At 43.5% G+C, this 14,231-nt stretch overlaps 2 protein-coding genes across 2 annotated transcripts; both read left to right on the forward strand.

Annotated features, from left to right (window-relative positions):
* The first annotated feature begins 318 nt into the window (after positions 1-318).
* LOC128202285 (uncharacterized) lies at positions 319-2,594 on the forward strand. Its single transcript, XM_052902049.1, has 2 exons — positions 319-2,376; positions 2,427-2,594. The coding sequence occupies exons 1-2, from the start codon at positions 319-321 to the stop codon at positions 2,592-2,594; spliced, it is 2,226 nt and encodes a 741-aa protein (XP_052758009.1).
* Positions 2,595-8,072: 5,478 nt separating this feature from the next.
* LOC113517972 (serine protease inhibitor 3/4-like) lies at positions 8,073-9,562 on the forward strand. Its single transcript, XM_026902717.3, has one exon. It carries the CDS (start codon positions 8,140-8,142, stop codon positions 9,328-9,330), a length of 1,191 nt encoding a protein of 396 aa, XP_026758518.2. The 5' UTR covers positions 8,073-8,139; the 3' UTR covers positions 9,331-9,562.
* The last annotated feature ends 4,669 nt before the right edge of the window (positions 9,563-14,231 follow it).

The following is a 14,231-nucleotide window of genomic DNA, read 5'->3' on the forward strand; positions in this document are numbered from 1 at the left end:
TCTAAAGATTTGATTTTTGGTTTGATTATATCTAGGAGTTTTTATATAAGGTTGAATGTTTTACCAAAAATTTTTTCTGTATAGGTAATACGTTTTTATTTAGCCGTGTCGTCCCGGCATAGAATGGGTTACCACTTTCTTTCCCATGGGTGTCATAGGAGGCGACATTAAGGTAACTTAATTATCTAGGAATGGACAGTAGCGTTCCTATTAAAACATCAACCAGAGGGAGACTTTGTACAAAAGTCGTTTGCTTAGGCACCTCTGTACTACTATACACGAGTATATATATATATATATATACTCGTGGGAACGAATATGGAAAATAAAATTAATAAAAAAAAATCCAATGACGTAGTGTCCGAGGACGTAGTGGCAGTGATGTCCGCGAAGGACAGAATGGACTCGGTGCCTGGGAGCTCGGGGGTCACGAAAAAAACCCCGAAGAGCTTAGCGCTAACAGATAGAGGCTCCAGACGAGCTTCTCCTGTGGCTTTGCCGACAGAGGCGGAAGACCCCGCAGAGCGGGAAAGCGCTGGAAGCGCCATGAGCATGAGAAGTGCTGAGTGCGGGTTCGACTCCAGCCTCTCACGCTCCAGCTCGCGCTCAACGATAATTGGGGACGGGTACACCGGCATGCTGGTAGATAAGACGATTACAGAGCAGCTCGCTTCTGCCAGGAAAAGGCATTTTTCTGGCTCGGACTCATCCGGATCGACTGGGATAAAAAAGCAAATAAAGATTAAGTTGCAGGATGCTAAGGGCAAGAACAAGCCCCAAAACCAGCGGGCCGGACCGGCACCTGCAACAAGCAGGAACCGGGTGTTGGAGTCAGACTCCAACGACGAGAGGGCCTCCTCCAGCAGAGAGAGGAATAGAGTTACGACCCGCTCAAAAAGCAGCACCATGGGCCAGCCAGTAAGAAACAACGTGACGGAGGAAATTATTCAAAGGGCACGCACTGAAGTTCATGGCAGAGCAGGGACGGTTCTCGACGTAATAAGGAAGTCCAGGAACCTAAAGGGCACATGCCAGAAGGTAATGAAGGAGGAGATCCTTGCCATCACCCAGGTGGTTGACCAGTTGCAGTCGGACTTCAATCCACAATCGGTCACTCCCCTTCTCTCCCGGAACTTGAGCCTGGAGAAAGAAGTCGAGAGCCTGAAAAATCAACTGGCTGAACTTCGTGCGGCCCAACCCGCTCCAGAGGCTGAAAGGGAGACCTTTGTGGCTCCTAAGAACAGAGCCCCACGGACAGCATCACGCGCTGCACCATGCACTACTCCTCAGGCGGCAATCAGCGGTGAAGACCTGGAAATATTCAGGGAGCAGGTCATGAAAGATGTGTCCAGGATGATACAGAAGGAGATGCGGGCAATGTTCCTGGAGTTTATGGGACAACCCGCCATAATTAGTGCTGCCCATTCACCTGCACTACAGGGGAAACAAGAGGCGTCTCTTCGTCCACAATGGCGTCCACCTCTGCAGGGTGACGAGATGTACGAGACACTCACAAGGCTTCCCGGTGCAGGCGGTCCCGATTTTAGGAATGCCCCGCAGTTTCAGGCACCTCCTCCGAATAGTTCTGGCCGCAACTCCCGGTTCAAGCCGACTGACAACCAGATCGCGTACATGCCGTCTCCAGCGATCCCGTCCACATCAAGGGCACCGGCCGATACTTGGGCCACAGTGGTCAGGCGGGGTGGCAAAACCCTAGCTGTGCCACAAAATCAAGGGCAGCCGCAAGCTGGGAAGACTAGCAAGAAAGGAAAAGCGCAGAGTGCGCCTAAGAGCGACAAGAAAGGGCCGCCGTCCCCGTCTAAGCTTCGGGCTCCCAGGTCTTCGGCGGTCATTATCTCCCTGCAGCCGGAGGCCGAGGCAAGAGGAGTGGACTATGCCAAGGTTCTGCAAGAAGCGAGGTCCAAGTTGGACCTCGCGAACTTTGGGATAGAAACCATCAAATTCAGGACGGCGGCCACCGGGGCCAGAGTACTGCAGGTGCCGGGCGTGACCAGCTCAGACAAGGCCGACGCGCTGGCAAACAGACTACGTGAGCTCATCCCTGGTGACGTAGTAAAAGTCTCTAGGCCCACCAAAATGGCAGAAATGAGAGTGATGGGCCTAGATGACTCCATCACATCGAGTGAGCTCGCGGCGGCTATTGCTAGGGATGGCGAATGTCCGCTGGATGTGGTCAAAGTGGGGGACATAAAACGTAACTCCAGCGGACTCGGCACATGTTGGGTCCGGGCTCCGGTCTTGGCCGTTAAAAAAATCACCTCTGCAGGCCGCATATTAGTCGGCTGGGTAGCGGCGCGCACTGAATTGCTTAGGCAGAGGCCGCTGCGCTGCTATAAATGTCTCCAGAGCGGGCACGTGAGGTCGCGGTGCTTGCATGAAGAGGACCGCAGCGGTCTCTGCTACAGATGTGGACGTCCGGGACACAAGGCGGCAAGCTGTTCCGCTGCACCCAACTGTGCAGTCTGCGCCCCCCTAGGGCGCCCGGTGGACCATTGGGTGGGCGCAAAAGAATGTGTCCCACCCAAAAAACAAAAAAGAGGCGCGATTGTTGTGATCTCCCGGACGCCGCATGAACGGGATGTGGGGGAGGAGATGGACACTGGTAAATGATGGCGGTCCATCGTCTCCTCCAAACAAATATGAACCATGCCCGCGGCGCTCAGGATCTCCTGATGCAGAGCGCCGCGGAATGGCAGATTGATTTGATAGTTGCCGCCGAACCCTATAACATTCCGAATACCAGGGGCTGGTTCGGTGACACAGACGGCCTAGTGGCCGTAGCATGTTTATATGGGGATTCTGCCCCCCCGCTGGCCTCTGCTTTGTTCCGGGGTGCCGGCTTCGTTGGTGTGAGTTGGGGGGAAATCGTCGTCGTCGGGGTTTACTTCTCTCCCAATAGAACCCTTGCTGAGTTCGAACAGTTCATGAACGGGTTGGAAACCGCAATAAGCCAACACCCAACCCGTCCAGTAATGGTGCTGGGGGACTTCAATGCTAAATCTCCGGCTTGGGGCGCCCCAGTAGCCAACGCTCGCGGCAGGGTTCTTGAAGAATGGGCGACCGCGGCTGGCCTCGTTATACTCAACCGGGGGTCAGTCGCCACATGCGTGCGCTGGCAGGGCGAGTCTATTGTGGACATATCGCTTGCCAGTCCGGCCATCGCACGCAGGGTGCAGAACTGGAAAGTCATGGATGAGGTGGAGTCTCTGTCCGACCATAGATATATTAGGTTGGACCTGCTCCCCTCTCCGATGCTTCTGCATTCGGATCGCCGGGGGAGAAGCAATGCTCCGACACTCCCTAGATGGGCATCGAAGCGCCTTGACAAAGGCGTTCTGGTGGAAGCTTCAATCGTGCAGGCCTGGATCTCTGAGTCAAGTTCTAGATATGGGCCTATGGAGGTCGAGGAGGAGGCACGTCGGTTCGGCAACGCAATGTTGCAGATCTGCGACGCAGCGATGCCCCGGGCCGGCCCTCGACCCCCTCGGCGTCAAGTGTACTGGTGGTCTGGCGAAATTGCGGCTCTACGCTCAGAGAGCAATGCCGCCAGACGCCAGTACCTCAGACACCGCCGTCGAAGGCAGAGTCGCGACGTCGAGACGGAAGCGCAGCTGTACGCGGTCTTCAAGGAGAAGAAGAAGACCCTACAGATGGCCATCAGCAGGGCCAAGGTTAGGGCCAGAGAGGAACTTTTGAGAACTCTCAACGAAGACCCATGGGGGCGCCCCTATAGGAAAGTCAGGAGCAAGCTCTGCTCCGGGGCACCACCTGCGGCTGAGGGTCTCCAGCCACAGCAACTGGAGGAGGTGCTAACCGGTCTGTTTCCGGAACAACCGGAATATCAGCCTCCTCCTATGGTGCCGCGGAACCGTAGACAGGAAGAGGGCGGCGGCACCGAACACGCTGTGGCCCCGCCGATCACTTCAGTGGAGTTCTCACTGGCCGTGGACAAGCTCCGGGGGAAGAGTACCGCCCCCGGGCCAGATGGTGTCCCTGGCCGGGTCCTGGTCTTGGCCCTGGATGTCCTTGGGGACCGACTCCGGCGTCTTTTCGACGCTTGCTTGGAGTCGGGACGATTTCCCAGAAAGTGGAAGACGGGCAGGGTTGTCCTGCTCCCGAAGGAGGGTCGCTCTGCGAACACCCCTCTGCCCTCGCTGTTTCGCCCGATCGTGCTGCTGGATGAGGTCGGTAAGCTCTTTGAGCGGGTAATAGTGCGCCGACTCGTCCAACACTTGACCCAGGATGGCCCTGATTTGTCCCCAAACCAATACGGTTTCCGGGAGGGTCGCTCGACCATAGACGCGCTTGCGCGTGTTCGCACCCTCTCGGAAGAGGTGGTTTCCCGGGGCGGGGTGTTGTTGGCTGTCTCTCTGGACATCAAGAATGCCTTTAACACCCTGCCCTTTGCCGTCATCAAGGAGGCACTCGAATATCATAAAGTGCCTCCCTACCTTCGGGATATAATCGGGGCCTATCTCGAAGACCGGGAAATTTTCTGTGTCGGGCGAAACGGTATGATAGTACAGAGGGACGTACAACGCGGCGTTCCGCAGGGTGCGGTTTTGGGACCGGCCTTGTGGAACGTCGGCTATGATTGGATTCTGCGGGGCGCACTCCTCGCGGGCACAAGTGTCGTCTGCTATGCTGACGACACATTGGCTACTGCCCGGGGACGGGACTTCATGCAGGCTGTCCGTCGTGCCACAGCGAGCGTGGCACTAGTTGTCGGTCGTATACGTCGGTTAGGGCTCAAGGTGGCGCTCGAAAAGTCGGAGGCAATCTGTTTTCATGGCCCCCGGCGAGCGCCACCCCCAGGAGTCTACATGATGGTCAGTGGACACAGAATCGAGGTCAAGTCTCACATGCGTTACCTGGGGCTTGACCTCGACAGCAGGTGGAACTTCCGAACTCATTTCAGGAATCTGGCCCCCCGCCTTATGGCGGCGGCTGGTGCACTCAGCTGGCTGCTGCCTAATCTGGGGGGCCCAGGAGATAGCTGTCGCCGCCTATACATGGGGGTAGTGCAATCCATGGCCCTATATGGGGCTCCCATCTGGGCGGGAGCCTTAAATAGGATGAATGTGACCTGCCTCAACAGGCCACAGAGGGCCATGGCCATTCGAGTCATTAGGGGATATCGTACCATCTCCCGCGAGGCGGCATGTGTGCTGGCAGGGTCCCCGCCCTGGGACCTAGAGGCAGAAGCTCGCGCGTCGATCTACAAATGGCGCGCGGAGCGACGTTCCCGGGGCGAGTGCCCCACCGAGAGGGAAATGAGTTTACGGAAGTCCTGCGCTCGGCGGATCCTTCTGGAGAAGTGGGATGAGAGGCTGGCCGACCCAGGGGCCGGCCTGAGGACCGTCGAGGCTGTCCGCCCAGTGCTGAAACACTGGTTGAGCGGGCGGCGCAAAGGTCCACTGACCTTTCGGCTGACACAGATACTGACCGGTCACGGTTGTTTCGGTCAGTACCTGTGTCAGATTGCGAGAAGAGAGCCGACAACTGAGTGCCATGAGTGTGGTTGCGACCGGGACACGGCACAACATGTTCTAGAAGAATGCCCAGCGTTCAGTGCAGAGCGCCGCGTCCTGGTTGCGGAAGTGGGGGGTGACCTCTCGCTGCCGAATATAGTTCGGAGGATGGTCAGTAGCGAGAGGTCGTGGAATGTAATACTCACCTTCTGTGAAGCGGTAATGTCGCAGAAGGAGGCGGCCGAGCGGGAGCGGGAGAGTGCCCCCACCGCTCCCGTCATGCGCCGCCGCCGAGCCAGACGAAGGAGAAGGGGCGCGCCCAACTCTGCCTCTTCCTCCCCCCCATTAGGGTCGGGGTGTTGCCTTGAGGGAGGCACACCCTTCATATGACCCTAGGAGGTGCGCGCACGTATCCGTGCCCTCCTGTGATGGTAGGGTGGGAGGGACATTCCCCACCCTAACTAAGAGAGGAGGCCTGCCCTACACCACCTACAGGGCGGGCCGTCGCGTTGGATACTCGGTAGTCGTACAAACGGGAACCCGGGATCCAACATAAGCGCCTCGAGGTACGTCGTGTGGTTTTTAGTGGGTACGAATCCCACACACCCCAGCTGCCCTCCCTTCGGCAGATGGGACGGTCTTTCCGAAGATTTTCCACACGAAAAAAAAAAAAAAAAAAAAAAAGGCACCTCTGTAACATTCGTGTTTCTACCGTGAAGCAGTTGTTTACATGGTTGTGTTTCAGTTTGAAGGGCAGTGAATTTACAAGGTACAGAGGAAGAACACCTGAGTCCTCAGGAATGCAACGCGTTCCCACGGTATTATGGACTAAACAGTATACGCTGTTATGTCTATGGTTCTGCTCATGTCTATAGACGACGGTTACCACTTTCCATCAGGTGGGCCGTCAGCTTGTTTACCATTCTAAGTTGCATAAAAAAATCACCAAAGCCTAACTGTAAACGTTAACCCACCTGTCAAGCGTGGCAACTACTGGCAAAACCTCCCTTATGGGGAGGCCTATCTTCAGCGGTGATGATGATGAATATGTTTATAAGTTATTTATGAATTTTGCCTAATTTGTGATTAATTAACGGTGCATGAAATAAAAAAACAGTTAATCAGATGTATACCCACGAAAGTGGACATTTTAGTCTCATTCCATGGCAATTTCGCGCCGTTATAAATATAATAACACAGACATTAAAAAGGCCATTCAAGTGGATCATAAATTAGCATACCATACACACTGTAATATTTACTGTCTTCGTCACGGAATAGAACCGACGACCTTGACTTTTGCAATGTAAGCCTTGCCAATGTTTATTGTTGCGGCACTGCGCTCGCGCACCGTTTTTTGTTCTATTATTAGATTTAAACAGTGTAATACTTTTTCTATGTTATTATATTATATAATATGAAATGTGTCGGAATGTCTGTCGGTTTATCTGCTGAATCTATATTTTCAATAGAATAGAATAGAATAGAATAGAAATCATTTATTCAAATAAACTTACATTGAAGCACTTTTGAAAAGTCATTACATTTTTTTTAATTTACCGCTCGTTCGGAAAGCTGTCTCATCACAAGAAGAACGAGCAAGAAACTTGCGTGATGCTCTTTTAATATTTCAATATTTTAACCAACTTCAGAAATGGAGGAGCTTCTCAATTCGGTTGTTTTTTTTTAATGTATTTTACTTCAGAACTTCGTCATTTATAAAAACCAACCAAGTAAATTATTTTTTGTCTGATAATAAATATACTTTCCGTTTGGTCCCATAGAAATTTTATCAAAATTGGTTAGTATCAATATCAGTACTTTGTTTTTTAAATTATTGTTTGTTCTGCCACTATTTAAGCAGCTGTTTGTTTTTGTGGAACAAAATTTTATTCCTTATTCTAATATCAGTCTTAACTAAATTTTTAACGTCTTTTATTAATCCCATTTCAGTCTGGTAATAATATGATTTCGATTAAAAAAAAGCCTCATCAAAATCCGATCAGAATTTGCGAAGATATTGCGTAATATACAAAAACAAAATGACATTCCAATTGAGAGTCATCTTTTAAAAGACTTAAAAATAAACTCCAATAAAGATCAATTGGATATATCTACAATTTGATATTATGTTATACCACATTCTGTGTTTAATTAACATGGAAATTAATTAACATCGATTGTTGTACCACTTGTGTCTCGTTAAATATTATGTCATCCCATGATTTCATTGTATATTTTATGTATCCACCATCATTTATATAAAACTGGTCGTGTTTTATGGCTGTAAAATCGAGGGTCAAATAGCGGAGTAGTAATAAGGAACGGGTTTTATAACGAGTTGGATATATTAATTAAAATATTTTGCAACTATTATATTCACAATATTATTATTTCTATTCGCCTTATAAAACATCCACTGCTCTATGTTTCCATCGAAATATTGCTATTCAAATTTAGGTATTGTATTATTAATCTAATGCTAATAAAAATACTGCACAGCCAGACAGCCGTCTCCGTTAGATACTATTTGTATGTGTGTGGTTTGACCTCACTTTATCATATGATCCTTAACGTTTGAACATTATCGTTCATTCACGGGAAAACCTTATGTGGCGACGGACTTGTGTTCGACAATTTGTTTGCCATGCGTTCGCTACTGATAATTTTCGCGTATGCCACTTTAGTGTTTAGTTTCGACAACAAATGCAGTTACCGACGCACTGCAGCTATATTAAAACGTTCGACTTACGATTTCTCAGTGAGACTATTAGATAGAGTTTCTCAAGAGACCAATGAACATTTCGTCTATTCGCCGCTGTCGACATGGCTCCAGTTGGCTTCTTTAGCAGAGGGAGCGACCAATTATACTCTAAACGAAATATGGAGTATAACTAGACACCACAGAAGATATTGCTTGAAGGAAATATGGAAGCAAATCATCAATAAAATGGACGCTGATTTGGAAACGGTGTACAAGAGGAAGAGTGTGCTTGTTATAGATAAATTGTTGAATGTAAAGAAGTCTTTTATAAAAAATGTGGAGAAGTTAAAAAGTTTGAAAGTGTTGTTGTATAATTTTAACAATGAAATTGGTGCGGCCGATGGTGTGAATAATTATATAGAAGAGGCTACAGATGGTGAGATCACGGATGTCGTGTACCCTGATGATTTTGATTCAACACTTGCTCTAATGGTAGGTGCTGTGTATTACAGTAATGCTTGGAAAATGGCTTTTAACCCCGTGTATACGCAACTACAACCTTTTCACACCAGAGAGTACAGCGACAATGTTAATATGATGAAACAAATCGGTTACTACAACATAACGGAGATACCTGTGATCAATTCAACCGTATTGGAGATACCTTGTCAAGACGACAGAGTGTCCATGTTATTTTTCTTACCAAAATCACAATCGGCAGTCGATTTGTTTTACTCGTTGAGAAAAATACATCTGATCACAATAAAGAGGTTGTTCAAAAATAACGGTCCCAAATTAGTTAACGTTGAATTGCCCAGGTTTAATATAACCACGGATATTGATAGTATACCAGAGTTGATTCACGATATGGGAGCAAAGAGACTGTTTCACCCGAAGAGAGCTGAGTTTAATGGTATTAGTGATTATCCAGTTTATACGTCTCTGATGGCTCAAGTAGTTTATATAGAGGTGACCGAGCATGGCGTGAAGGGGGAGGCTTTAGCTGAAAACATGGTACTTGATGATAAACCCATAGATTTCATTGTAAACAAACCGTTCGCGTTTATGCTTGTAGATAAAGTTACTGATCTGATATTATTCGCGGGTGCTTATTCTGTACCGTCAGTGTTTTAGGTAAATTAAACAATTTATTGTGATTTTAATGTTTATTATGAACAATTGTAATGTAAGAATAACATTATTATGTCTAATATCACAATAACAGATTTGTAAAATAAGTTTTATTGTAAAGGAATAATTTGACGTGTATGATTATGTATCAATAACTTAACAAGTTTTAATACTTAATATAAATATTAACTTAGATCAGTATAACATATAGAATCAACTAAAAATCATTGTCATCTTCCTAAGAAAATACATACAATTTTTTTTCAAAAAACTTAATAAGCAATTAATTTTAATTTTTGTTTCTAGATGTTGACTTGAAGATATAATATTTATAATAAAGAAAGAAAATAAATGAATTTAAGATTATTTAATGAATAATATTTTTAATTTACAATTAATTAATTCAGATATATAATAAGTCGCGATATAAAAATTGTTTCCGTAACAAATTGCTTAAATGAACAAGGTTGTCACGCATGTCACTATTTATTTTTGTCTGTCTATATAGGTTTGAAAACATAAGTTAGTAACTATATACCTATATATTTTTATACATATACATGTCACAGGCACAATAATATGATATTAAGAAGTCTGTTATGTATTTTTATAGACTAGAACTTGTTTTCACGTCAGTAATATTATACCAATTGAGATAGAAATAATATAAATTAGCTATTAAAATAATAACGGAAATTTTACTCATCCTGAAGAATGTTTCATTCGGAAAGGTGAAAAAACTGTCGGAAACAGCAAACAAAATACCCGTATATATATATATATATATATATATATATATATATATATATATATATATATAATTATAAATATAAATAATTATAAACCTTTCAAGCGTGTCGCATTAGTATGAGTGATTCCATTTTTTTTGTACTTTTTACCCATTTTTTGTTTAGAAGAAATTTTACAGTAAAACTAATATACTCTTTTAAAAAGATGATTAATGATTTCTATTGCATCTATAAAAAAAAATAGTCCATAGCTTGCATAAATTTATAAGGCACATGTACGTAAATTGTATTTTGTCAAATTAATTTAGAATTGAGGAGGCTCTTTGTGTGATATCTTCGCTAATTCTTAACCGATTTTAATGATTCTTTTTGTAAATTCTTTATCGTTTTAATACTATTTTTGTTTCGACAAAAACCGTTGAGAGTATTACTTAATTGAGTACGTACGAGCGTATCGTCTAATGTGTAGGCACGTAAATAAATGTATTCTTAGTTAAAAGAAACAGAATGAATTTTGACTGTAAATCATTAAATATTTATATTATTATTGTTAAAAAAACATTGAATTGTTTAAAAATAATAATAATAATGTATCATGAAGTTCCAAATTCCAATTCCAAAACCAATTTAATTTTTTTTTTGGAATTTTTTTGGAACTAAGAACGTAATAAGTCGAGCCATTTTAGTCAGTGGACTTTATTAATTTGCAATCGAGAATCGAATTTGGCACTTCATTAACTTAAAGCGATGTAGAGTAACACTGCCTTATGTAAATAATTATAAATTATATACTTACATATAATGTAATTTGAAATTAAGTATTATTTTTTTTTTATTTAAATATATGTCTTGAAAAAAATCTAGGTAATTTTTCTCACAAATGCCTCTAATGAACATGTACATGAAATACTGAAATCGCCATCTTTGGAGAAGGTTAGAGAATCTTGGAGGAAATATTTTCAATTATAATAAAAATACCTTGCAACCATACGGCCTGCCTGACAGGAAACCATTATCGTATTTTATTTCAACGGACTAATTTATTTAATACTTAATTACTTATATTATAATAAACATTTAATCATAATTATTAAATTATCATTAATATATGTTTATTATAATTAAAAATATTCAATTAAAGTACTTGACCGTCACTGGAAGCTTTATACATTGAGAGAGCATTTCCGTTTCCGTCGTTAGCCAGTCCTAAATTATTATTATTATACCGGAATTTCCGGCTCAGTGGCGACACCTGGCGGGGATGCACGATTTTTACTTTTGTAAAAATGTGCTTCCTATCGTCATTGGCGTTTCGTTTTTCGTCGAAGTAACTTGTCTGCAGCAACACTGTTTCTGCAGTGGTACTCAGTAAATAAGTATAAAGTGATTTAATTATCCTTAAGAAACACTGTAAGTACCTTTTATTTTATTATATCGTGATCGTTATTTATAAACGATTTTTCGTTCGGATTACGATATTGCATTACTTTTAGCCAGTAACATATTCGTACGATCCTTTTAATTCATATTAAGAGTAAATGCTATTCGACTAAAAATTGATTATAAGGATTTATAATAATAATTTTATAATAATTTTTATTTCACCGTCCATTTTTAATGCAATTCTTAACAAAAGTTATTTTTAGAAATTTCATATCTGTATGAGTACCTTCACTACTTTTTCTTTAGATAAGGATTTTTTTTTAATATCTTTTGTTTATAGGATGGCTGATGATGAGAATGATTTATGTGATAAGCCGCAAGCTGTAGCTGGTTCCAGTGGGACTTCGCGCAAGCGAATCCTAAGTGTAAGTAGCAGTTCAAGCAGCTCTTCTAGTTCGTCATATTCAGACAAACAGTCGCGCCGCCACCGTAAGAAAGGCAAGCGTGCTCGTCGCACTGCACGCAAAATGGACAAATTGGTGAAAGAATTGGGTGAGCTCAAAGAAATGTTTATTATTAGTAAGAATGTGAAAATGATACATTTTGTCATGACAACGTGTCGCTTTCATCTGAGGTTAGTGGCCAGCTATATACTGATGTCGTTGACGATTGCTTTTCTTGTGAAAATAAAGATTTTACTTTTGATATTGATACTAAGTTAAAGGAATCAGTTGTCCCAAAAACACCCGATGATTTTTTAAAAAAGTTGCTAGAGGTTCAGCGCCTAGGCACCTCCTCCTGGTCCGATGTGAGATATGCTGAAACACAAAAGTTGTATAATCATACTCCAGGCTATACTGATTTAAAAACTAATGAGGAAGTCAAAATGTATGACACTTCTCGTAACTTAGCGTATGCTGACAAATCATACGCGGCTATAACTTTTTGCATTTTAAAGCAAAGAGAATCCCTTCAAGAGGGATTTCGTGACCTTCTTTCTTGGGCCAAAAATACGAAAGAATTAAATGTTGAAAATTTAAATCTACAGTTAGAGCAAATATTTCAAAAAGGTCCTTTCCATAAAATATCTTCCGATTTATTATAATTAGTTTGTGGCCATAGAGCTGAATCTATTGAAATGCGGCGGGAGAGTATTATAAGCCAAGTCCGTGATCCTCTGATAAAAGCTTCTCTGAATAGAATTCCTCCATCTGCTACATTCATATTTGATGCTGAGCCTTTTACATCTACATTAGAAAAAGTTGGTGGAATGCGAAAAGCATTCTGGCCTTTAAAACGTGATAAAATTTCACAATATAAAAATCAACCTAATCTATCTAACCGCCATCCCTCGCGGGGACAAGGCATAAAAAGACAAGCGGTTCCATCGCGTGAAAACCAATATTACTCTTACGAACCAAGTTTGCATGCACATGCATGTAATAATCCACCCTCGCGGGGTGGATATCAGTGTCAACATACTGTCTACCCGCCTGTACGATATACTTCTATGTTCAATACACTAACACGGGCAAGGGTACATTTCACGACCGTGGCTCGCAGCACAACCGTGGAAATAACCGAGGACGTACAAATACGTCCAGAAATTCCCATAAAGGAAATCAAAAAATACAGAAACAATGACTCAAAGCCATTTCGAGCAGGTCAGTTAAAACTCTTCCACACACAATGGAAAGATATGGGTGCACCAGAAATTGTTTTGCAATTAATTCAAGGCTATCGCATACCTTTCTTTAAAAAACCTCCTCTATTATATCCAAATCTAAAACAATGCCCCTTGCAAACTGCTGTCTCAAAAGAAATGTCCATAATAATAAACAAAATGAAATCGCAAGGAATTCTAAAAGTCGCCCATGTCTCTCCCAGCTTTGTTTCGCCTCTATTTCTGGTACCAAAATCAGACGGAACAGCTCGTCCTATATTCAATCTAAGAGCACTAAACAAATATGTAACGGTCAAACCGTTTCATCTCATAAACATGCACCGCATTCCGAACTTCCTGCAACCTCGGGACTGGCTATGCAAAGTAGATTTGTCGCAGGCCTATTTTCACCTCAGTATAAAAAAGTCACAAAGACGCTTCCTACGACTGATATACAACCAACAATTATTAGAGATGACTTGTCTTCCGTTTGGCCTGAGTACAGCCCCAAAAACCTTCTCCATACTGTCCAATTGGATTGCTCAAATGTTGCGGCAAAAATGGAACGTAAGAATCATAGTGTACCTAGACGACTTCCTTATTGCACATCAGAATCAAAATACCTTGCGCAACCATGTAAAACTTACGATACAAACGCTACAGAATTTGGGTTGGCAAATAAATTTCGAAAAATCGGTACTTTACCCTCAAAAGAATATAGTTTATTTAGGTATAGACTGGAAACCTTGGGAGAATCTAAAATCTCTACCAAAGGAGAAGGTTATCGCCTTAGCAAAAAAGACGAATTATATACTCGAACAACAAAAAGTAACTGTCAAAGAGTTACAACAAATAGTAGGGATTCTAAACTTTGCCAGTTTTGTTGTGCCACGAGGACGACTCAATCATCGACAATTATTAACAATGATGAATTCACTACCACAAACGTCATCTCGAGCTTACCCACTAACGAAGGAAGCCAACAACGAATTAAAATGGTGGGTACAGAATTGCCATTTATCCACACCACTACATCACCCTCCTGCGGTGAATTTCTTAGCAACAGATGCTTCGGATCGGGCGTGGGGGCACAAATAAACAATCTAGCT

Source organism: Galleria mellonella, unplaced genomic scaffold (genome assembly GCF_026898425.1).
Source record: "Galleria mellonella isolate WM207_F2 unplaced genomic scaffold, CSIRO_AGI_GalMel_v1 utg87, whole genome shotgun sequence".
NCBI classification, from domain to species: domain Eukaryota; kingdom Metazoa; phylum Arthropoda; class Insecta; order Lepidoptera; family Pyralidae; genus Galleria; species Galleria mellonella.